This window comes from Columba livia, chromosome 20, assembly GCF_036013475.1.
Source record: "Columba livia isolate bColLiv1 breed racing homer chromosome 20, bColLiv1.pat.W.v2, whole genome shotgun sequence".
In the NCBI taxonomy this organism is placed as follows: domain Eukaryota; kingdom Metazoa; phylum Chordata; class Aves; order Columbiformes; family Columbidae; genus Columba; species Columba livia.
In genome coordinates this window covers 5,392,662-5,417,750 of record NC_088621.1, presented here as the reverse complement: position 1 = coordinate 5,417,750, position 25,089 = coordinate 5,392,662, and the positions used below count along the sequence as shown (strand labels likewise).

The 25,089-nt window shown below is 45.2% G+C and overlaps 2 protein-coding genes, 1 long non-coding RNA gene and 1 other non-coding gene across 7 annotated transcripts in view; 3 read left to right on the top strand and 1 right to left on the bottom strand.

Annotated features, from left to right (window-relative positions):
* Position 1: 1 nt before the first annotated feature.
* On the top strand, positions 2-6,969 carry LOC106145676 (uncharacterized). Its single transcript, XR_010467348.1, has 6 exons — positions 2-198; positions 616-716; positions 3,960-4,029; positions 4,182-4,341; positions 5,761-6,253; positions 6,822-6,969. It is a non-coding gene; the product is annotated as an uncharacterized LOC106145676 (long non-coding RNA).
* On the bottom strand, positions 2,275-8,771 carry LOC102086394 (argininosuccinate lyase-like; the record flags this gene model as incomplete). Its single annotated transcript, NM_001315527.1, is given in 15 exon segments — positions 2,275-2,434; positions 2,923-3,029; positions 3,402-3,482; positions 3,606-3,689; positions 3,954-4,013; positions 4,188-4,272; positions 4,944-5,058; positions 5,266-5,328; positions 5,520-5,572; positions 5,717-5,794; positions 6,210-6,287; positions 6,929-7,026; positions 7,280-7,336; positions 7,665-7,748; positions 8,577-8,771. Coding segments are annotated over 15 exon segments (1,389 nt in total), but the record flags the coding sequence as incomplete, so codon positions are not given.
* The window catches only part of CRCP (CGRP receptor component), a 31,519-nt gene continuing 13,737 nt past the window's right edge, over positions 7,308-25,089 (top strand). The window contains exons 1-5 of one of the 4 annotated variants that reach the window (XM_065037046.1): positions 7,308-7,442; positions 9,873-10,086; positions 17,147-17,183; positions 17,496-17,594; positions 18,711-18,805. In XM_065037046.1, coding sequence (XP_064893118.1) covers positions 17,586-17,594; positions 18,711-18,805 — 104 coding nt within the window. In that variant the 5' untranslated portion in view covers positions 7,308-7,442; positions 9,873-10,086; positions 17,147-17,183; positions 17,496-17,585. Of the gene's footprint in view, positions 7,443-9,872; positions 10,087-14,176; positions 14,391-15,839; positions 16,105-17,146; positions 17,184-17,495; positions 17,595-18,710; positions 18,806-25,089 lie in introns of those variants that run through there. The other 3 variants (XM_005501992.4, XM_065037045.1, XM_065037047.1) reach the window with 3 other exon arrangements.
* TRNAG-GCC (transfer RNA glycine (anticodon GCC)) lies at positions 14,166-14,236 on the top strand. Its single transcript has one exon. It is a non-coding gene; the product is annotated as a tRNA-Gly (tRNA).

Genomic DNA, 25,089 nt, shown 5'->3' with positions numbered 1-25,089 from the left:
TGGTCCCACCCCGCAGCACAGGGGAGTTCCTGGTGTGCAGGAGGGAATGTGCTACTACGGCATGTTTTTTTCCTTTCTTCGTGCACGGTCAGAGGCCTTCGAGGGAGTCCGCAATGTGCGTCCCAGTTTTCTTGTCCCCTTTTTGGTTTTTCTGCCCTTTAACCAGCCCTGTTGTCACAGGACCATAGCATAATTCAGGTAGGAAGGGACCTAGTCCAACCATATTTCCTATATGCTTCTCTGTCCTACTATTCACTCCCTTTGTATGCCGCAGTCTAGGGCACCGTCCCTTCTTGTGGTCTGTAATGGAGGAGAGATTTAAGACCAAGTCTAGAGTAGTGTCCAAGCCACTGATCATTCTGCCGATACAGATCTTCCTGTGGTAAGGGACAGTGATTTAAAAACCCAAATAACAATGAGTTACAATAGGGTGATGGTGAGTGCCTGAAGATACTGTGGACCACATGTTCCTAGAATGTCTCTGCAGCTTCAGAGACGTCCACAGGTCCCTCCCAGTCTGAATTATTTCACAATATTAAGAAAAGGGTGGATGGGTGGGAAGTACCAGTCAAACCGAGATGTGATAATCTGCTAAACCCTCCCTTTTGCTTTCAGTTTGGCAGGGCCCTGTGGTACTCAGCACTGGCCAACAGGAACAACGCCGGATATGTGCTGCTTGGAGTGAGAGAAAATCTGTTTGGCTGAGGCTTCTGAAGGTATGGAGCAGGAGCTGGAGTATACAAGTAGGGAAAAAGAGAGGAACAGGACAGAATGAGAAAGCTTATGGGACTGGAAAATAAACCCTGTGAGGTGGAGATGAGGAAATATCCCTTCTTCAGGCTCTGCTGGTGATGAGTTGGTGTCCACTCCCTCTCTCGCTCCTTACTTCTATCAGCTAAATGTACGGAAATGATTTTGTGGCTGCAGCTAGCTTATCTATAGGGTGAGCCACAGGTGCCCAAATGGAAACACAGCAGGAAGTAACATAGTGAACACAAAGGAGGTTTATGGAGCGGTGATTGAAACGAGCTGTTCTTTAAATGCCAGAATAGATCAGGTTTATGGGCAGAACAAGGGAGATGGAGGCTGGAGAGCAAGTGTTGAAGAAAGGGATGTTCTGTTGCTGGTTCTGCCACATGTTTAAAGCACAAACGCTGCAAAGGTAGGATGAAAGCACTTTGTGTTTCCTGAGGGACTTCATTAATGGCAGGGGATAAAGCTCATGGCAGTTTGTACTGTCTGTGCTACAGCCCTTAACCTAAGCATGGTGAGGCAATTCTTGCATTACTGTCATTACCTACGTTTGTTATAGACTCTTGCAGTACTGAGTCAATAACGTGTTCCTGTGTCAGCATGGAGGGCAGGGTGCTGAGCAAGGCACCAGCTTTAAAGTGCTGTGACAGAAAAGAAATTGTCCTTGACAAAACTAGTGCTACTGTGCTGTAGGTATCAGGTTCAAGGTGGTTTAGTGTTTAGTGAAAATTGCCCCACCTTCCCTGTAAAAAACTGTTCTTCCTCTACCTTTTGAATCAAGTAGCAGGCATATTCCATGCAGAAATCACTGCGGAACAATAGTGGGGAATAATGTTTCAAGTGGTTGTTTAATCAAATGTTTTCATCCTCTGAAAGAGCCAAGGTTGCTGCATTCTCACTCCCCAAGTAAAGCTTTTCCTGGTCTTTGTTCTGATTATTTTTTGTAACGACAAGGTTTCTAAGAGGCAGCCAGCCATGCCCATCTCTGTACAAGCATTGTGCTCCAACTGGCTTGGCCTGGGTCACACAGAGGAAAACACTTGGCCTGGGACTGTGCAGCCCTTGTGTTTTGATGTAAACGAGAGCCAAGGTTGGTTTTGTGATGGGCTGGAATGACCTGTGGGTTGACCTGCTAGCAAAGTCCTGCCTAAGGCTATACAAGTTGTGGTGCCAGGTGGTGAGGAGGCTTCTTTTAGCCACTTAATCCCCCCTGCCAGAAGGCAGGGAGGCAGGCAAGCATACTCCTGAGTGCAGTGATAGCTGAAGTTGTGGCATAAGTTGCAGATGCACTACCAGAAACAACCCATAACCCAGCTACGCTGCAAGAAAGGGGAGAACCCCCTTTCTTTCACATACCAGTGGACATTTCCCCAAGCCTCGCTAGGGCCAAAGAAGCCCAGCTCAGTCTTGCCTCATAGAAGAAAGACACAAGACAAGATTTTCAGTGAACTACAATGCAACCCAGTGTTTATTAACTCCAGATTAGTGTGATAGGCACAATGCTGCATCCATGGGATATCTCCCCACACTCTAAGCTTGTTCCTTATGTCTCTTCAGCAGCTCCCGCAGCTGCTCGATCTGGGCAGTCACGCTGCTCTTGGCGGTGCCACCCAAGGCCGTGTACTGCTCCACGCTGTTGACAACATTGAAGACCTGGGAGACATCGCTGCCAAACAGGGGGCTGGGGAGGCAAAGAGAAGAGGTGTGAGTGGAGAGCGCTGGGGCTGGTGGCTGCTTTATGTGCTCAGTGCCTGCAGGGAGGGTGAGGGGGCAGAGATGGAGCCTTTTTCCAAGGGAAAAGATCTGCTGCAGCCCTGCTTGTGCACTTGGAGTGCCTGGCAGCCGCTGCTGGTGGCAGACCAAGAGTCAGCTCTGAGGCAAGACTGATAAGTTTGGAGTGAAACTGGTGCTTCCAGGTCATGGTATGAGTTTCTTCCAGTCCCTCCCAGTACTGCCTGCCCAGGCCCCACTGGAGTTGAGTGGGAGTGATGTTGTAGCCCATCAGTGTTTTCTGGCCCATTGGTAGCAGTGTTGATGTTCAGACCAGGAGGATTTGGGGAGCTGTCTGGCCCAGGCATTTTGGGAAAGGGCACCATAAGGAGGCCCATACAATTGAAGCTGATATGCACATGTTCAGGGGAGTCTTGGCAAAGCAATAGTGCAACAAACCTGATGCTCTTCAGGTCATCCAGGCTGAGATTATTGAGGGTGATGCCTTTAGACTCGGCGAGGTGGACGGCCTTCCCAGAGGCAACGTGGGCTTGTCTGAATGGCATCTGCAGTGAGAAGCAGAGGCTGCAGTCAGTGACCAGGTAACTGGGGTACAGCCTCAAAGGAAAAAATGGATGTGCTCCCTTTTTTGGTTGGCTTGTTTTCACTTAGGGCAATGCAATCTGAATTTGAGTTTCTGGAGTGTGAAGAATGGATGCATTAGGTGGTAAAACTCCACCTGTAAATTACAATCAAGTCCACCTGCAGCAATTCCATTATTTTGGATATATGTAAAGAATAGGTTTCCAGCTTTCAAGTTTGTTGACCCAAACTGCTCATCACCTGGGGACAGAACAGAAGGCCTCATCTAAGGCCCTCGCTGAGCAGTGTTCTGTATCCAAAGAGATTACAACTGCATATCTTCCTCTGATACTTACTCCTTTATGAACTAAGTAGAGAGCCAGGTCAGATGACAGGATCTCGGGGCTCAGTGCCTTCTCCATGTTCTCCTTGTTGATCTGCAGGAGGAGAGTCAGAGGGAAACATTATCATCAGCTCCTGCTTGGGAATGTCTGTTTACCTTTGTTACTCACAGAATGTCCCTCCCAACCATATTCAGTAATAAGTGGCTGAGGCCTTACCTGGAGGGTAGAAATCACTCCAGTGGCAACCTGGAGCACAGCATTCAGGGTGTCCACAACATCAAAGACAGCCTCCTTGTCTTCCTGCATTAGAAAAGGGATGGAAATGGCTGTAAGTCAACCTGATGCAGCTCAACAGCCAAAGCATTTCAGCCACCAGAGCAGCCTGTCATCCCAGGGGCTCCTGCTCAGGGGTTTCAGCTGCAGCATGTTGTGCATCAGCCCCTTCCTCAGCACCCCACACACAAGCAGGGCCTGCACAGGGAAGGGCAGTGGCAGGAGTGTTCAAGAGCAGAAGGTGGCTGTGTCTGCTCAGAGAGATGGTGTGAGAACTAACATCTGTTCTACCTGCAGATCCTTGTTGTAGGTGCTTGGAAGTCCTTTGAGCACCATGAGGATGGCAGCCAACTGCAGAGAGAAACAGGTGAGGCAGTTAGTTCTGGAGAGGGAAGCACATTGCCCCAGCAGAGGCTCAGAGCCTGGACTGGGCACATTGCTTTACTCAGAGGCAAGAAAGGGGAGGATTCTTCAGCCCCAGTATGAGTAGTTTCCCCATCCCACTTCTTTGTTTAGCAGGCTCACCCGTCCGAACACACGACCAGCTTTGCTGCGGATCAGTTCCAGGCTATCGGGATTCTTCTTCTGAGGCATCAGGCTGCTGCCAGTGCTGAAAGAAAGGCGTGCGGTGTGTAACGGTGAACAAGATCCCAGCCCCTATAGACACAGGCTAAGACAGGTATTGCGTCGTACTGACCCAGCCCTCCAAACCAAACACACAGGTCCCCTTTCCCCAAACACCTTTATTAGGGTGTAGGAAAGCAGTATGCAGTGACCTGAGTGCTCTGAATGTCTCATTATTCCCACATCAGGGCCTTTGTTTTTGCAGTCTTGTCTGCAGCTACCACACTGTCCCACCTCCCAAAGAAGCAGCAAAAAGGAGGCTTCCCTCAGAGCCCCTCCAGACTTGCGATCAGCAGGTCAGCCTTAGTGTTACTGGACCTCAGAGAAGGAGGGCTGTGTTTGTGCTGCCATGAGAGACAGGAAATCTCCTGGATTGCAAACCCAGCTAATTAAGGAAGGACTTTGGCAGGCATTGCCAGCAGAGGAGGAAGTTCTGTCTGCCAGCTGGGGAGGAGTGTCTGGTGAATGCAAACTTGGTTGTGTTACCAGAATAAGAAGTACCTGGTCATTAGTGAGGAGTGTTCACCCTAAGGCTGCCTTTCTTCCAGCCTTGTAATGCTGTGTCAGCCTTGTGCAGCAGGGAGACCCCAACCACTGTCTCACTCTCTCTGGAGGGGATAGCTGAGGAGAATTACTCCCCAGAGACCAGAAACCTACCAGTAAGTGTCAGAGAGAGTCAGAAAGCCAAACTCGCTGGTACTGTAGATGATGAGATCTTCAGCCATCTTGCTGAGGTGGATCATCAGCAGGGTGGCAACAGAGAGGAATTCCACTGCAGAGAGGGCAGGAAATCAGGAGGTGAAAAGGTGCTTTTTTGCTTGACAAGCCAGGGAGCCCTGACTGGAGTTGAAACATGAGCAAACAGATTTTCTGTATAATTACTTCCTAGTGAGGGACTTCAGTGCCCTTGTTAAAGGAGTTCAGCTGCAAAGGTCTCAGAAGCCTGCTTCTGAAACAGTGGTGGGAAGATGAGACTTACCCACAGAGTCTCTCTCGCTAACAGCGTCCATGCTGTTGAGGCTGATGGAGGCAAAGTCCAGCTCTGTAAGGAAGGTGATGGACAGAGGAGATCAGACTTGGGATTGCCTGTCTCATTGCAGTAAAAACCCTTAAGAAAGAAAGGCCTTGGCACCAGAACAGTGCTTTATGGTGCCATTGGGAGCCATGAATCAATGCATCCCTCCTAGATACTACAAGTATTCTTGTGCTGCTCAGTCATAGGGAGATACTTACCGCTTCGCAGAAGCTCTCTATCAATTTCCAGTGGGTTTCCAGCCAGAGCACCACTGCCAGGGGAGAAAGAAACAGAAGTCGTGCCTCATACCTTGCACACCCCAACCAAAACTGAGCTCTAGGAAGCAGGGAAGGCATCTCTGAAGACTTTACAGAGCAAAGCAAAGCTCAATTATTCCCCAACCAGTAGAACTTACCTTCCCAAAGGCAAGATGTTGATCCTCTTCTTTATCTCTCCCAGGCGCTCAGAATCACGGGTCAGAGCAACAGCGTGGCTGGGAAAGGACATGAGAGATGAAGCACCTGAAGTCAGAACAAGTCACTTCCCTTCCCAAGCAATGTGCTGCCATGCCTGGAGCCTGGGATCCCTTCTCAAACAGAAGAGGCTTGAAATGGAGCCCAGGCACTCAGTCCCATTGAAGTAGAAGAGTTGCAGCCATACAAGCATCTCCATGTTACCCCATTAGCTGAGGTGTAACTGTGGCCAAAGGTTGGAGCATACAACCTCTACTGCCCACTCAGTGCTTGGGTCCTGGGTTTGTCAGAGCCACACAAGAACAGTTTGCAAGATGAGCCCTCGTTTGTCATCCCCCCTGCTGTCCTCTCAGAAGATAATGTGCTTTTAGGCTCCAGTTCAGCAGGCCCCAAGGTGGAGAAGGCTTCCTGCAGCCAAGTGTACAAGGTGCTTACCTGAGCAAGAACTGGCTCCATCTGATGGGCTGAGCTTTCTGCAGGTGAGTGTAGCCAGGCAGGATGACATCGATTTCTCTGCATGTGAAAGGAGACAAAGAGGTGAGCAGCAGTTGTCAGGACAGAGGGCAGTGGCAGGTACACTGCAGGGTTTTGTGGCAAGGTGACAAACAGAACTTCTTTAGCTTGTGTTGTGCTGAATTTGGTCTATGTGCTCCTGTCACCTGCTACCCAAGCATACTGGGTTTAGATCTCCCCATCCTGCAGTGTGGTGTGTCTGCCCTTGGCCTCCCTGGGAAACTGCCTGGTCCAGCAATCCACCTGTGGCAGGCAAAGGTTCCCCAGCCCACCACTGGCTGGGAGTGTGATGTGTGAGGAGAGTTAGACAGGGGGTTAACACAGTTGAGCTTCTCTCATCCATTGCAACTGGAATCATGTTCAAGTTTCCAACTTCTTCAGATGGATTTGATGCATGTAGTGTCCTTTGTGGACCTCCCACCTCAAGTCCTTTGCCAGGATACAGTGGGGGAAGAGGACGGTCCCTTGTCACGTGAACTGTGGTGAATTAGGGTCTGTTGTCTTTCCCTGTGTTATGACACTGCCTGTCTGCAGCTTCCTCCACAGAAGACCCTACTGCTGTCCTGGTTGGTGTCAAAGAGAAAGCCTAGGAGGCTCCTGACCCTGCAAGACCAAGGTCCTGGATCTGGAAAAGGACTTACATGGCAGCGCGTTCCACCAGGGTCTTAATGAGCTGCAGGAGGTGAGTGGAGATGACAGAGAGGGAATTCTTCATGAACAACTTCAAGTCGGTCACAACCTGCATGAGATTGGCCACAGTCAGTCAAAGCAGAGTCTGATATTCTTGGTGACTGGCCATTTTTACTGTAAAGTAGACCCCTCCTTGTTCTATGTGATGAGAAGATGCATCTTCCTCTCAAAATCTGATCGTTTTGATGTGGTAATGTCACTGTATCTCGTTCTCCAGCAAAAAGAGCCGAAGGCCTATCTGGTCCGAGGTCTCCTGAAGTTAGGTGGGAGAGGGAATACAAAGGAAAGCATTCTGTACATACCTGATCATTCCTGCTTCTTCCAGTGTGCAGCTTTCCGGCTATGTCTCCAATCAGCTCCTGAGGACAAGAGGAGGATTTCTGTCAGTGTCTCAGTATTCTAAGGAGGAGACTCCATGTGAGCAGACCTGCTCCCTGCCTGGAAGGGACTCAGCTCTAGGATCCTGTAAGTAGCCATGGGATCTCTTCCGGGGAAGGGCAAGTTTGGGTTCTATGTTCGTACAGTGCCTCTTCCACAAAATGGGTCTTGGAGATACTTCATAGTGCGCTTGGGGTTTCAGTATCAAAAGGTCCGGAGGAATTTCACAGTGGGAAAGAGGCGCATGCACTTAACGTCAGGCAGATCTAGCTACAGAGGAACAGGAACAAGAGGTTAGGGGACCCAAACCTTTAGTCTGCGTTCGTTGGCAGTGTGGATATCCTCATCAGTTGGGGTCACCACAAAGACTCCTTTAGACCATTCCTCAGAGATCTACAAACACCAGCAGAAACACCAGTCAGCCACCACTGTTACCCTGCTGCGCGTCAGGGCTGTTAAGTGTCCCCAGCAAACAGCTTCTGCCATCCCAATGGAAATCAAAGTGTTAAATCTCATGCAAGCTCTGGTATTCCTGTTCTTTCAGGCCAGCGCTGGCTGCTTGCTCTGTGCAGATATTCTATAGTGTGCTGGTGGGATCCATCTCTCTACCTGTGATGATCCTGCAGTGTTATGGCTATAGGAGGATTTGAGCAATGTAATGAAAAAGTGAGCTGAAATGTCAGTGATTGCTTTAGCATTGTCCACAAAGGTTTTCCTATATAAATATTGTATAGAGTCACCATTGTCCATGGTGGGTGAGCAACAACAATGGATATTTTAAAACTGCTTAGCTGCTGACTTCTCTTTGACCCTATACAGCGCTATGTATGCATTGCCTCCTACTAACTCAGGCAGGCAGACTCAAAAGGATCCCAAGTGCCAGCAGAAAAGGAATATTGCTAATTCATACTGAAACAATTCCTGGTGAATGTTCAGTGTGAAGAGGATGGGAGGGCAGGTCACACTGAGCACACCCCACTGAGGCACCGGGGCTGCCACAATGAGCATTGACCATGTGCTTCAGGCTCTCACTGGGGCTGTCAGCTGGTTCACATCCTGCTCTTGGGCTTTAGTGCCTTTAGCAGGATGGACTTTTAGCATCAGTTTTCTGCCCAGAATGCTTCCAAGTGTACAGAGGGCGACTCGGGGAGGGTACTACAGATGCTGTCAGAGAAGTAGCCATTCATCCAGCATACATGACAGATGTGAAGAAATAAATACCTTTTCTAGGCCACTCAGGGTCTTCTCCAGCTCACTTTTAGATAGGATCCCAGCCTTCTCCAAGGCTTTGGCATAAGCCATGCTCCCCTGGATATCAACTTCAGCCAGTCTCTGATCAATGGTAATGGAAGCACTGAGCATCTCCATGACTGGATCTGTGCTTCCGACAAACCTTCCTCCCAACATTTTATCTCCCTGCAAGCAATGAGTCAAAAGTCTTACAGATATATCCCCTAAAAATCAGTTGATGTCCATCCCACTCCCTATTCAAGTAAAACTGAGGACATACTCAGGAACATTTTTTCAGTGCTGTACCACTGAGCAGAAAAGCCCCAGCCTTTGAGACCTTTGGCAAGTAGTTGTAGAGCTGGAAAACATGGCTCTGTCACTAGAACTTAGCCCTTGAGGTGTCAGGTCTTGCTAAGGAATCCTCCAAGATACTTTACCTCTGCAGGACTCTGGACGGAGTATGTCCTGTCCTTACAAATGATTATCAGGGCATATGGTGCAGGACCAGCATGGATCTTTCTTTTAAGGCAGCTGCCAATCACTGACCCTTTGATAGTCTCTTGGCAGGGAGAAAATGAGTCAGGGGTATAGTGAAAGCTGGTGTCTGCTGTTACTTGAAATAATATTTACAAAACCCCACTCTTTTAGGGAGACTATAAGAAAATACTCAGTTAACAAAGAGCTGTGAGCCAGCAAAAGTCACATCCTCAAACACTCCTGTAACTGTGAAACATCTGAAGTGTCTCTAGAGTCTATGATGTTCTTGCAAGCTCTGGCATAAAGTTAGCGTAAACCAGGTTAAACTGCAAACTCCAGGAAGGTCTGGCTACCTTTCCGTATCACAAATGTTCCGATAAAATTAAAAGGGAAGAGCTACCATGGACAGCGGGCAGAGCGGGGCTGGGAGCGGTGGCCCCAAGCGACCCTTTCCCCAGCGACTGTCTGAACCAGCGTGCCTGGGGGGAGAGAGGCTGCAGCGGGTAGAATGCAGGCACGGGGTGCTGGAGATCTCTTATTTGAAGCAGGTTGATCAGTAGGAGCTGTGGCAGGGGAAATCGTAGTTGAAAAAGCCCAGTTTTGCAGTTCCGTGCTGGGAAAACCGTCCCCTGGGGTGAGTGGGAGAGGGCACGGGGTGTGAAAAGCCAGCGCTGGGAGTGAAGCGCTTGGATGGGGAAGAGGCATTTAAATAGATCTTCACTACCATAGGTTTTCACCAGAATGAGAGGTGGGTTGTCAGAACTATTGCAGCAAATATGTTTTCAGTCCCCTTCTCCATTTAAACCCGAGGAAAACAAATCAAGTAGAGAGAAGCACCCAAATGAGCATGGGAGGTTGCCGTGCTGGGGTTATCACACAGCTCAGCTCGCATCTGCCAGAGCACCCCAAGACCACCCCGCCAGAGAAGCAAAGTTCACCCTCACCTCGGCTGCCATTTCAGATGACGTTTTGCTTGTTTGTGTGGCGATCGTGGCAACTGGTACAACCTGTGGAACAGCGAGAGGTGAGGCTCAGCTCTGCCACTGGTCCCAGGTCTGGCTGCAGGTCGCGGTCCCCGCTGCCCGCTTGGTCCCTGTGGGCCCGCAGCCCCGCTCACCTGCTCCGCAGCGCAGTCCCGGCTGGTTGCTCCTACTCTCTGGCTCCGCTGTCCCGCTTTTACACGCCTTGGAACGGGGCTGGCGGCTCGTCCCGCCCCGGCGGGGCGGGGTGTCCCCAGGGTCAGCCCCACTCTGGTCCCCCCCTTCAGCCCCCTTCACCATTCCCACCCCTCTCCTGCCTCTGGCCCCTGCTTGCCCCAGTGCACAATTAGCAAGTCGGCGAGAGAAGTTTGGAGCCAGGGTTGCTGCAAGGAGAGAAGTTGGGAGAGATGCTCTTATGTTGCTTGTTGGAGAAGTTATTCCTTCTGCAGTGCCCTGGGATCTTCTGTGTGTTTTCCCTGACAGGTCAGCTCCTTTTCTGGGAATATCGCTGTACTGAAAGACACATCACTCTGTGTCATACCCCTCTAATAAGTAATCATTGGTATGAGCGCACTTGGTATGATGCCCTGTCCTCATTGTCACCCCAGCAAACACACAATAAAATAGATGGGCACTAGTTACCCTTTCCAATTTGTGTGGATAAGACTTTCCACCCCACTTTTAAGGATGCTGCAGCTTTGGGGCTTCCCTGTGTCACCAATTGACTCTTGCCAAGAGGCTCCTGTGAGCCTCAGGTTGTGGCCATGGGGTGTGCAGCCTTGGCAAATAGCTTGTATCTTAAACTCATCAAACCTTAAGTATCAAGGAAGTAAAGAACCGATTTAAAATACAGGAGAGCTGCGGGAGCAGCAACTTGCAAAGTGACAGCTCAGCACCAATTTCTCATTAAATCCTCAGACACAGGGCACTTTTCTGCAGCCTCTCTACAGAAAGCAGAATCTGTGCTGGTCAGCCTGCGTGTGCTACTACAGTATCGTATTTTTCCATCTGCATGGTCCAAACCTTTCACAGAGCTCAGGAAACATATTCCAATTCTCTCATCCGCATTTTGTTGTGTTTTTTCTTCCCTTTGACTGTTTTTTCCTTTCCTGCTGTTTTTCTCCCAGTTCCGCAACTTATCTCCTTTTCCTTTTCACACTAGGATATTTCCACTGGGAAACAGTGCTTGATTATTTTGTGATCATGTTCCTTTCTACTCTGAAATCCCTCTTTTTTACCACTTTTTCTTGTCCTCTTCACCCTTTAGGAGTGGCTTTGTCCTTACTCTGAGCTTTGACGGGAGATTGCTGATGTGTTGGGAAAATAGTAAGCGCTGAATTTATAACCAGAGTGAATCTATGTCAATAAGATCTTATTAATCTTATTAATCTATGTCTGATACTACATGTGGCAGGAGCGCGTGCTTTCACATGGGATCTGTCAGCAGTATCACTGTGTGTTTACCAAACTTCATAGGGATTAGTTTGCTTGTAGTACGCTGAGTAACTCCTGTCCCAGTTTGTAACTAGGAGATTATTCATTCTCTCTCCCATTTTTAGATGAAACAAGCAATAACGATCATTTCTGTATAATAAGCAATGCAGACTGTAGAGTAATATATTTATAATAAAAATGGAAGTGGAACTGTAAATCCAAGCAGAAGTCGTCAATGTAAAAATGAACATTGAAGAAATAGGATTTCTTAAAGACACTTAGAGCTGGAGAGTTGAAATTTTGGAGGTGAAAACAGTGAAACAGCATTGCAAAATATGGTCTTATTTTCCCTTCTGGTGCAGCGCATGGCACGTTGTTCATACATTAATATTCCCAGCTACACCCTTCCAAGCTGATGTACAATGAGGTAGCACTAGAGAGTAAATTCTCCATTTTGCAGCATGGAGAGGTTTAATTAACATTTTTATGTCCTCAAAGATTTGAACTTTATTTGTATTTGCTTTTGCAATCAGTCACAGCCTTACTATTTATTTTGGAGAGCATTTGTTTTTTGGAAGAGCGCGATACTCGGGGAGCAGTGCTTTCTAGAAGTACACTTTTCATAATAGGACTTGTTTTCATAACTGAGTCCAGTGAAGAAAAAGGATGGAACAAACTGCTACAGTGCACCTTCTTTAAAAACTTTTCTAACTGTCATTTTGGTTTAGAAAAAGGCAAAAAAGCTCTGTGGGCTGAAATCGCCAGTCAAACGCACTGTCAGCTAGACTGGTGTGGAGCAGTGCTGACATTTTTTGTTAAAAAGAAACCCCAACAACTCTGTTTAATGAATTTTGAATGTAAAAGAAAAAAAGACACTATAGGGTGATCAGCGAAATGCTGAATACAGTAAACATCTTTCATGACAAAGAATACAAATACCCCGCAGATCTGCTTTCAATAGCAATTACTAGGCCCCCTGCTTTCAATAGTTAATACCGAGGCCCCTCTCTCACCAAGCCTTAGTGGTAACAATCACAAGCCAATGCTTAAAATGTTGACATGCTAAGCACATTTAGAAAAACCTATGTCTGCATTCCCTATGGATGGTGTAGCATAACTGTCTAACACGTAAAGAGGAGTAATAGAAGTGAACCGAGCTTATAAAAAAGTTGTATGTAAGGGTAATGAGTTCTCTTAGTTATTTCTTTTCTCACTTGCATGTCAGTGGACCTGTAGTTGGTCCATATATGTATTTACACCCTAACAGGCTGTATGTTTCCATTGGAAAATATATAGGAAGAACATCTCTATTTGAAGAAAATAAACAAGCTCTTGAGAGGGGCACTTGTATTATGGTCATTCTTCCCAGCAGCTGGGGTTGGGTGTCTTCATCATGGATTACAAAAAAGTACATCAGCAAAGGTCTGGAATGAAAATTTTGGAGAAAAGTTAATGTGAAGATGATAAAATTGTCCTGGGGAAGTGAAATAAACAGGAGATGCAAAGGAGAAATAAAATTAATATGATGAAGATTCTGAACCTATATGTAAAGAGAGCCATGAGCGGCAGGCAAGGGTTAGTAGATTTCTGGAACAAAACTCTGATAGTCTGGAGGTATGGTATTTTCCAATGAAAGCCAGAATTCTTTCCCTTCTTCCCTTTATCCTGACAGGCAGGTTCATGTGCAGCATTTTAAACATGGCAGAGATGTTACAGAGCATTTGCTGTGCCAGTTTTGGCCAATTTACAAGGTCAGTTAATCCTGACATGAAAAAGCACAACATCCATTCCATCCCATCCACCGAGTCAGCCCAACTGCTGGCAGTCTGCAGGTTGAAGAGCTTTCTCCAGGCTCTTTTTCCTTAGGATTCCATGAAAAATGCTTCTGGAGAATTAATTTGTTTGTTGCCCTCTCTTGGCACTGAAAACTGCTCCTGAAGTGCTGCAGTTTGCTCATGTTAGTCAGAATTGGTTTAGGATTTGCAACACCCCAAGGAGAAGCAATGTCCCACAAGTGGGTGTGGGCTTTCTTCAGGCTTGATTTTGGGGGAAAAATGGGGATTTTGTGCTAGTATTGCAAGCTGGAGGTTGTGAGCACAAGAAGACTTAACACATTTGGTTCTCTAGATTGCTCTTACAGGTCTGCTGCAAACAAGCAGGTGTATGTGACTCCTTTGGGAGTTAGTGGTGTGTTTATATGTAGACTTTTACCTGAGCGATAATGGCAAAATAAATTAATTAGTGTTCCCCTGACTCTTGGTCTCTGAGCCAGACAATTTTGCTTGTAGCCAACAGGATTTTCAGCTATTTGCACTCAATGACGTCTCTGCAGTTTTCTGGAGAATTAAAAGGGCTCTTGCAAAATTTAGTAGCACGTGGACTAAATGGGGAAGAATCACCGCGATGGCAGGAAGAGATGTGTGATGCCGATGAGCTTGATGAGATGTGTACAGGTGCTTTAAAAGACTATAGGAGTGTTACACAACTAGTTCAGCCTTACAGTGGGGTTTTTTTTTGCACGTGATTAGAAATTTGGTTTGGGAGGACCTATACAATTCCCCCCCGTCAGATTTAACAGCAGAGAATCTATTTTTTAGGACATGTTGTGGCACAGTTACTGTTTTAACATTGAATGATTTTGTTCGCAGTAGCTACAAGTCGGGGGGCGGAGACAAACTTTTCATCACCAGCATTGGTGGTTCAGTGGTAGAATTCTCGCCTGCCACGCGGGAGGCCCGGGTTCGATTCCCGGCCAATGCAGTTGGTCTTTTTTTTTCCTCCGCTTTATTTCTCCTTCCTTTTCCGCTTCCGTCCCGGCCTCCAAAACTTCTAGAGCTGCGGCGTGTTGGGGAGCGGGTGTCTGCGCCTAAGAGGAGGTTCCGCGGGGCTCTGCCCGGGCGGGCAGGATGGAGGTGTAAGGAGCGGCGGGACGGGCCGCTGCCGCCCGCCCCGAGCTGCGGGCCCGGCGTGGCGGCAGCGGGGGCTCCGGGGCCGGGGTGGGGGAATATTCACGGCCTGTGTGTGGTGGTGGGATACATCTGTATGGGCCTGCCTGCCTGCAGTGTGTGTGGGGGGGCATATCTATATAGGCCTCAATGCAGTGTATGTCTATATGGTCTCCATGCAGTGTATTTGAGTATATCCATATGGGCCTCCCTGCAGTGTGTTTGGGTATTTCTGTATGGGCCTCCATGCAGTGTGTTTGGGTATATCTATATGTGTCTGCCTGCAGTATATACGGGTGTATCTGTATGGGCCTCCATGCAATTCATTTGGGTATTTCTATATGGCCCTCCTTGCAGTGTGTTTGGGTGTATCTATATGGCCTCCCTGCAGTCTATTTGCGTCTATCTGTATGGTCCCCATGCAGTGTATTTGGGTATATTTGTATGAGCCTCCCTGCACTATGTTTGGGTATGTCTGTATGAGCCTCCCTGCAATATATTTGGGTATATCTATGTGGGCCTTCATGCAGTAGATTTGGATATATCTGTGTGGCCTCCCTGAATATATTTGGGTATATCTATACGGCCTCCCTGCACTGTATTTGGGTATATCTATATGAGCCCCTGTGCAGTGTATTTGGGTATATCTATATGGGCCTGCCTGCAGTGTATGGGGGGTATATTTGGCCTTTAACACCCCTATAACCAGCAGTGTATTCAGGCATCCTGATGGGAAATTGAGGTTTCTTGTGTTTGCTTTAAAAATGTCACTGAAGCACCAGTTTGTTGGACGGAAGGTGTCGGAGCTCAGCTTGGATCCCGCTCCCCGTCCCCATCTCCCTTGCCCTCCCTTTCCTGATCTATAGTTCACATTATCCATGGATGCTTTATTGTCATTAAATCTTCTATACTATTATAATGAGATCTTCTATATATAAAATCCCAAAGCAGGTAATAAATAGGAAACATCCACTGCATTATGGGTTTGTACTACATTAGCCTTAACATGAACAGCAGCCTGGTTTAAACATACAGCATATTTTAAGCAGTAGATTTAAAAACATGAAGTGTCAGTGATATTTTTGGAGCTACATAGATTTTTTTTTTTAATATATATATTAAATGCAGAAGACTTTTTCAATAATACTTTGGATTCATGAGAGTTAAGACTGAAGAAAATTGTACTTCTGCTTTAAGCTCTGCAAAAGTTTCAGTTTATAGTTCTGGTATTTCAGCACAACAGAAATCTTTTGAGGAGCTGAGATTGATTCGTTTGCTATCCATTATTAGAAAAAAATATATAAGTATTTTTCCGAATAATGAAGTGTTGTAGAATTAAAAAGGAAGCGATCATCTTAAATAATTTAACTTCAGATTGCACAGACCTGTTTGCACAGTAGCGTATTTACTCTATATGACCCTTTCACTTATTGAACGGAATAATTCCCTATATAACTATTCTGTAGCATTATTATTTCTAACAAAGAATGTCTTTGATCCATAGGGATTTCTGTAGCAATAGCCTGAATGCAAACATTCTGAAGAATCGCGTTTACTTAACACCAAAAGCTATATGGTTTGTAAAACATGAATGAAAACTAATGCGTGTGTGAGCTCACTTGCTGAAGTTTCACTCGAGTCAGCGGAATGGAAGTTGAAGTTCATCTCAGCGTATTTTAGAAGGTCCTTTTCATTTAAAAACAATGATAGAACCTGTGGAAGTTTGTGGACACATGTAACTCGTTTGAAAGTGATGAACGTGACAGTTCTATTCAAACAATTGATGGTGCTTAACAATACATTGTACCTTTTTCTCCCCCCCCCCATTTTTTATAAGCTGCCGCACAGACCTGAGAAAAGCCTTTTTTTCCTTTTGTATGGAAACTTTCTGTTGTTGTGGCTACTGACTGCTCAGCAGAACGTGTTGTTCGGGGAATATAGGATGTTCTGCGTCAGGTTTTCTCCTTTATTTAATTTAAAAATATAAAATTACAATATCCGGTACTAATTGAGGTGCGATTAATCTAAATCTGCACTTGAGTGCATTCAGCCTACCAGTGGTGGATAAGGATTTGTGCTTAATTGGAACAGAGTTAGTGGGGAAGTGTTTGGCTGGTGGAAGATAGAAAACTCGCAACCTTTCCCTGCTAATAAAGGAGTGGGCACATAAAGATCCAAAGAATAAATAAAAAGGAAATGTAATAAAGTTGGTTATTTTCCCTCGGTACAGTATGTCTAATATAGTGCCCTGGCTGTATCTATACACACACATATGTACATGTTGCTAAAATAGTCATTGTATTTTCTTTTTCCATGCTCTTGACTAATAAATAGCGTGTGTAATCTGCATTACTTTCAATCTTTATTCAAGTAAAACTGGAGGCCCAAGGAAATTTGGATTTAGTTTGTAAATTTGGGTGAGTGAATGAAATAGGGTGGCTCCGCAAAAGGATTATGTTGTCCAGGTGTATTATGATATGTAGGGCAAATTGTGCAAAATGTACTGTATATTTATGTAATCGTTCTGCTAACAACATGGAAAAATATTTTGTAGAGGTGGCACCAGTTTGATAATTGTAGAATCACCAAAAATGGATTTCTTGGGGATTTTTTTTTAATTTTATGAAAATAGTTTCTGTTATTTTAGAGTCTATGTGACTCAACAAAGAAAACTCTAAACAGTTTCATTTGGAACATAAATAATCCTTTTCATTTTTCCTTTTAGAAAAGATGCAAACGCCGCATTGCTGAGTAACTTTGAGGTAAGTTTGTCCGTGTCCCGGTTTTAAAGCAGCGGTTTACAGTTGTCATCAATCACTCGTGTACTTCTTTGGAAGCTGGAAATTGCCAGTGGCAATCGGCAAGACCTATATGTGATTTTCATACCCCACAATTTACATACCTGGTCATCATTCTGGTGCCAAAACATTTTAATTTCAATTGCAGGTGTATTCACCAAAGAAGCCACAATGATTTTTGTTGTTTGCTTCGTAGGATTTTGCATTGCTCATTTATGTTTTCCTACTGTAATATTTCTAAGTGAAATACTCTCGAATGGTATTTTTTGCTCCCAGGTGTTCCAGTTACTTACGGATCTTAAGCAGCAGCGCAAAGAGAGTGGGAAAAACAAACAGAGCTCTGGTCAGCAGAATCTGAACACAATCATGTATGAAGTGAGTAGCGCTGTGGAATTCCATTGCAAATTAGCCCAAGCTGGAGCAATTCACATCCTTAGGGCTGTATATTAATAGCTTTGTATCAAATGTCACTTATTAAAAAAAAAACCCACAGTGACATTTGGGGGTTTTTGCCACTTTTCTGCTGATAGTTTATTCAGGTTGTAGGCTGACTGTGCTGTCAGGGCGGAGACATGCAGCTGCTCTTATTGAAATCTATCACAAAAAGAATAACCCACCCTGTATTTTAACTGTTTAGTTGTGTGGGTTTTGTTGTTGTTGGGTTTTTTGATTCCAAATATTCTGTCCTTTTAAGACCCATGGCAGAACTTGCTATCATCAGATATCTATCAGATGATCCATCAGCAGATGATACCACCTAATCATGACATTTAGACAGGCTGGAGAGCTGGGCAGGGAAAAATTGAATGAAATATAACAAGGGCAAGTGTAGAGTCTTGAATCTGGGCAGGAACAACCCCAGGTTCCAGTGTAAGTTGGGGCATGACCTATTAGAGAGCAGCGTAGGGGAAAGGGACCTGGGGGTCCTGGTGGACAGCAGGATGACCATGAGCCAGCACTGGGCCCTTGTGGCCAGGAAGGCCAATGGTACCTGGGGTGGGTTAGAAGGGGGTGGTCAGTAGGTCAGAGAGGTTCTCCTGCCCCTCTGCTCTGCCCTGGGGATACCACATCTGGAATATTGTGTCCAGTTGTGGCCCCTCAGTTCCAGCAGGACAGGGAACTGCTGGAGAGGGTCCAGCGCAGGGCAACAAAGATGCTGAAGGGAGTGGAGCATCTCCCGTGTGAGGAAAGGCTGAGGGAGCTGGGGCTCTGGAGCTGGACAAGAGGAGACTGAGGGGCGACCTCATTAATGTTTACAGATGTCTAAAGGGTGAGTGTCAGGAGGATGGAGCCAGGCTCTTCGGGGTGACAACCAATGATAGGACAAGGGGTAATGGGTGCAAACTGGAACACAAGAGATTCCACTTAAATTTGAGAAGAATCTGAGTAATTTTTGAAAGGAGACTTTTCCAAACTGACTTGTTTCGTACACAACTGGTAAAGCAAATATTAACTGTGAAATAATGTGTACTGCCTTCCTATCCCTTGCAGACACTGAAGTACATTTCAAAAACACCCTGTAGGTACCAGAGTCCTGAGACCGTGAGAGATTTCCTCATCGCAATGAAAGGCCATAAACTAACCAAGTAAGTAGAGATGTGCCTTTGAGTAAAAATAGAAGCTCATGGAAATGTTGAAAAACTCATCCCCATGTAACAGCGTGATAATCTGTCTGGTTTTTGTTAATGTATTCCAAGTATTTTCTGCCATTATTTAAATACTCATCTAGACATCATCTCCCTTGCTCATTAACGCATGTATGGACGAGAATTTCCTTAAGTGGGCCTGTGTTTTCCAATATATTTCTCAAGCAGATTCTTGTCAGTATTTCAGTTTTTAGCGTGATCTCACATGGTCCAAGTGCAAGTTCGTAAATGTTTTCTGAGGAAGAAACTCTAAGTTGGAATTGGGTTTTGAATAGAGTAAGACAACTGCAAAAAAACCCAACCTAGCCTTGGTTTATTGTGTCTCTACAACTTTACTTTTAATTAATATCTTTGGCACCTGGTAAAGAACTGGTCTGCACCACATTTGCCACATGCTTTACAGAATGAGAAATGGAATTGCTTAGTGTGGTCCCGGCGCTTTCTCTTCTAATCTTTTCCATTCAGACACTTCAAGTGAGAAGTATCGGAGCCCATCTGGCAGCCTCTTCTCACCAAAACCTGGGAAGCATATGGTATGCAGTTGCTGTATAATGCACTTTATGTTAAACCACTTAAAATAATAATGCCTCCAAGGAAATTTTGAACTGCACTTTGGTTCATAACCAAGATCATTTCAACACTGCTCCGCTGTTAAATAAATTAAAAACTAAAGGCTTTAATAATTTCCGTTCTGTGGGATGAAGGGGCTATTTATTTAAAAGGCTTCACTAGAGATTTTGTTCCACTCAGTTGGTTGAGAGCTTTCCTCCCCTTTGAGAGGAAGGAACCTGTGATGTTTGCTCTCCAGGACCTTTCTTACATGATCTCTCTGTAATGACCTTTCCTCCCACGAAGAGTAATGAACTCCAGAGTGTGTCTTCGCTGCTTCCTTACTGGGTAAGGCATTCAGAGATGTGCTCTCTCCCCTCATCTCCGGCTGGTGATAACGCTGTCTCTGCTGGTAACAGCTTTCTGAGGGTGGATGATGTGATTTGAGATACACATTAGTTGTTGTCTGTCCTCAGTGAGGACACAGCAACGTTTTCTGTTTTCTCATTGCGAGAGGAGCAGAGGTTCTGGTTTAAAGACACGACTGGTCAGAAACACCCACTCATCTTTAAACATCCGCTGTTGAAATTCCATGTCATGACTGCCTCTAATCAATGAGGAAACAATTAAGCAGTGTGTTTGTACTGTTAATTAGGCTCAGTGATATCTAACACAAGGACTTCAGGGCTTTGAATGTAAGAAGGATTTTCAGCTACATCTAAAAACCTGGTGGTGGTGGTTGGTGAGGAGCTTTCCCTGCTCAGGCTGTTATTGCCGCACACGAGCACTAGGTTGTGCTGCTGTATGTGAGAATTTCAAGGTAGTAAAGAACAGATACCAACAAGAGAAGCACCCAGAATTGAGGCACATTCAAAGAGTGGAACTTTTAATCAAGTGAATTCTCATTTTTCCTGCTCTCCTGCTACAAACTCGCAGTACTGACCATGCAGAATGTGTTGCTCATCAGTCTGCATACGGTGTCCAAAAATGTTCTGGCTGTAGTTACAGAACCGATAGAGTTGTGCTGGCAAATGGTGCGGTTCCTGGAAAATCTTTTCTTTGTTATTGCTCATATTTGCCACTCAAAATACCGGGTTAACAGACCAGCATATGTTTTCCGCTGATAGCCATCCATTTTGTGATGGCTTTTTCTCTTTAGTGTTACAGGCAGAACTAAATAGTGTTTCCTAAAGGGCAAATTAAAAAACAGAAACAAACAACACAACTTAAACCTTTCATGGTAATTTCAGGTAGCTGCTTCACTAAATGGAGCAAATTCAAGGGCATTTAAACGTGTATCTCACTGATACAGTCAGTAAAATATGGCAGGTTCCAGTATAAGTTGGGGAATGACCTATTAGAGAGCAGCGTAGGGAAAAGGGACCTGGGGGTCCTGGTGGACAGCAGGATGACCATGAGCCAGCACTGGGCCCTTGTGGCCAGAAAGGCCAATGGTACCTGGGGTGGGTTAGAAGGGGGTGGTCAGTAGGTCAGAGAGGTTCTCCTGCCCCTCTGCTCTGCCCTGGTGAGACCACACCTGGAATATTGTGTCCAGTTGTGGCCCCTCAGTTCCAGCAGGACAGGGAACTGCTGGAGAGAGTCCAGCGCAGGGCAACAAAGATTATGAAGGGAGTGGAGCATCTCCCGTGTGAGGAAAGGCTGAGGGAGCTGGGGCTCTGGAGCTGGACAAGAGGAGACTGAGGGGTGACCTCATTAATGGTTACAGATATCTAAAGGGTGAGTGTCAGGAGGATGGAGCCAGGCTCTTCTGGGTGACAACCAGTGATAGGACAAGGGGTAATGGGTTCAAACTGGAACACAAGAGGTTCCACTTAAATTTGAGAAGAAACTTGTTCCCAGTGAGGGTGGCAGAGCCTGGAACAGGCTGTCCAGGGGGGTTGTGGAGTCTCCTTCTGTGCAGACATTCCAACCCGCCTGGACACCTTCCTGTGTAACCTCATCTGGGTGTTCCTGCTCCATGGGGGGATTGCACTGGATGAGCTTTCCAGGGCCCTTCCAACCCCTGACACTCTGTGATTCTGTGAAAGCACAGTTTGTTTTTCTTTTTCAGTTGTTTTGATAAAATTCAAACTGTAGAACTGAGGGGGTTTATTTTAGTGAAAAACTGAACTGGCAGAGTAGTGAATTTTATTATTACCTTGTTGAGGCCTCAAGCTTTGGCTAACGCTGCAGTACAGTAAGCCGTGTTGTACTTGGAAGTACAGTATGCCACTAGCAGCTAATTTTCCAGTTTTAGTCCCTGGAATGGCTTCATATTTTGTAAGCCAGTGTGAACAGCGTGGCAGGAAAAGAATATTTATTAAGCTGTAATTGCAGTGAGATGAAAATGGGCTCTACTTGTACTTCTTCTTGTTCCCGATAGTGTATCTTAGATCTGATTTTGGAATAATCAAATTTGCAATCACTGCATATTATTATAATTTTTTAAATTGGATATAAGCATTGCCCCTTTCTGTCTTTAAATCAACACATTCATGGAAGTGTTGAGCTGAAAATTAGTAGTACTTTTCAAAAGTATTTTCCTTCGTTGTTGCCAAGAAGCACAACAAATATAAACCTCAGCAATATTAGAGGCTGAGTGATTTACTTTGTAATTTCTGTCTCCTCCAGAACGTTCAAAGTGAACATTCAACACCAAAGTCAGGCTGGTGCTAGCTTAACAACAGCATCATTTAACAGCCTTCACAAAGCCTATTGTGTTTCCCTCTGAGTTGATTTGAAATTAACCTTTTGGTCTGGAGCAGCGTTGCTCGATTATTTTCTCTTTTCTTTGCGTTCAGATGTGATTTGCAGCCCTCAGGTTCCATCCTGCTCAAACGCACCGATGCTGCAGCACAGCCATAACCCCCAGTACCGTCGCACCGACCACGCGCGGCTGCTGCTGCGACCGCACCGGCCGCGGCTCAGAGGCTGCTCAGCCGGCAGCCAAATCCTGCGACCGGCGTTCAGACAGCGTTTCACGTGAGCTGCCGCGCTCCATTCACGACCGTAGGGTTTGACTCTTAAATATTTCCAGCCAGTGGTATAACACACTGTTGCGTATACCGCTGTTTATGATTTCTTCTAGCAACTACAAAACGTACGTTCCTGAGGGTAAATTTCTCTCTGCACAATCACACATGGTTTAGGCTTTTTCCTTTTTAACCCTGTGTGCTGCATCTTGGCACTAATACTGTTCTGTTTTTCCCCATGCCTATAGATCTCTTACTAGAGAAACAACACACGCATGTGCATGTATTGACATACAGTCTAGTTCAGTAGCCAGTGGGCAATATCAAGACACATAATACGGTTTTGGTTAAAATATAAGCGCTGCAAATATTTGGCTTGCTGCTGACAGAATAGGATACATTTTGTCTTAATTTGTGCAGCACTAACTGGTTTTATTATTTTTTAGAATCTGTGAATTTATCATGCACTTCAGCAATGTCTTGTCTGCTCTGTCTACCCAGATACACAGTGTGATCTTGCACATGACGCTGGTGTTTTTTTGGTCTTCTAGGACTTATCTTTTTGATTGTTAAGGGCTACACTAATACAATCTTATATCCTCACACCCTGTAATATACACTGTCCCCTCAAATGTGGACCTCAGACCCCATTTTTTGCCCCATAACCGCATGTTTTTGTCTCCACAGTCCTAGCTTTGTATATCCCAAAGCTGCTCCACAGGGCTTTGCCCTCAGCTGGAAATGCTGATCTTGGCTCTGGGTCTCAGCTACTGCTGGATGTGGCCTGGACGATTAACTCTGATTAGTGAATCTTGCTTTTATGTGAGAAAATGGCTTTCAGCTGTCACTCATCTTTTATATCTATTCTTCTCTTGAATGAGCAGCTTTAATGTTCTCAACAGTGTTACTAAAATCCAGACAGTCCAGAGAAAATACAAAGACATACTTTCCAAGGGCAATTAAGCTGAAAATATTCTTTACCTTCTGTTTGGTTGCACGGGACAAGTTATCCTTTTTATTTAATGAGCCTAAGTGTAAACACGCACGCTGTAGGACGTCTAAAGATGGATTCATCTCAGTTGGAAAAAGTTCCTTTTATTTTTTAGATGTAATGGAGCGTGAACTAAATTCATGCTCATCATGTCTGTGCTCATGCAGAATACTGCAGTCAGCACTGATACTGGTGCATGTTCAGGTTGCAGAGTTTGCCTTCCTTAGAGCTTATTTCTGATGGAACTGTGGGTGTTCAGGTTCTAATTTGTGTACATGCTAGCAAGAAAACTTAGTATCCAGTGTACACACACTCGTGTCAATAGATTTGTCCAAATGCTTTCAGTTACAGACAATTATCCCTTTGCCATCTCTCAATATCAGAATGGCGTTTGGGTTGATGAGCAAATAACTGGCCAGCTACCAGTTTTCACATGGCAGTTAGTTGGTCATTTCTTCATGTCTTTGGATTCAGTCTCTCCATAAATAAAAGAAATGCATTGCTTAAATCGTAATTATACAACGTTAACCATGTTTAAAGATTATTATTTTTCAGTGTTAATTAGTATTTATAATTTCTAAAGCCCTGTAACACTACACAAGCACCTTCAGATGAAATGTCTTTTATGTAGCTTTTGGTTTTTTACACCCTGCTGCTAATTCCTTTTTGATGTTCTGAGTCATTTTCCAGTTGAGAGTTTTGCAGATCGAAAACAGGCGTGAAATTTTTTCAGATAACACATTTTAATGACTTACTTGCTAATTATCTCTCATTCTTCTGTACACATTTTAAAAACCGTGAATACTCTGAATGATATCACCTTTACTGAAGTGATGCTTCCGAGATCCCTTTGTTCTGACTGCAAAATTTCCGCCTATTCCCTAATGATTTACAGCAATGTTAATGGCTTATGAGCAAAAAGTCTTTGAGGGGTGACCTTTTTTATCGTGTCCCGTATTTCTTGTCTTCAGGAAACGTGAACAGTTTCACTAACTGATTTAGTCATGATGTATAGTTGGTTTTAATTTAGTTCTATTGCTCCCAGCTCTTCCAGTAAGCTTTCTATAATAAACATGATAGAGCTCTACCTGTTTCAAAATAGGTCTGGATAAATAGAATTTGCATTCTCCAGCACAGGTGTGATAGGTCTTTGGAGGAGGGGGACGTGCTTTACCAGTAGATATCATCACAGCTCTCCTGTGAGAGCTGCAAATTTAGATGGCTGGAAACTGAGGCACAGATGTGCTTGGCCGGGGACAATAAGGCGAATAACATTGACATGTGGACCAGAGCACCAGCATCTGCGTCATCATCCCATGCACCAGGCGCCACAGTTTCCCAGCTTTTGAGGAAAAAGCACTAAATCTTTCATACATTCATTTAGGCGAATTGGCCAGATTTTTGTACACTGGAGATGTTATTTTACCTTTACCCAGCTCTGTCAGGACTACTATGGCAGTGATGTGGTTTGCTATAGTTCTACAAGGAAGGGTTTTTGTCTCTCATTGATTCCTTAAATGACCCGCTCTCCTTTTTAATTCTGGTCTAAAGTATTTCAGTACTTGTCTTTCATCAATATTAAGGTTTTATTTCTGTCCTTTTATTACTTATGGCAGTCTAAATTGAAGCAGTTAAGAATACCTTATCTTTTTGGCAATACACTAGCCAACAGGGATGCTTGCAGTTCAGTGTTAAATCCAGCCACGCTCTTA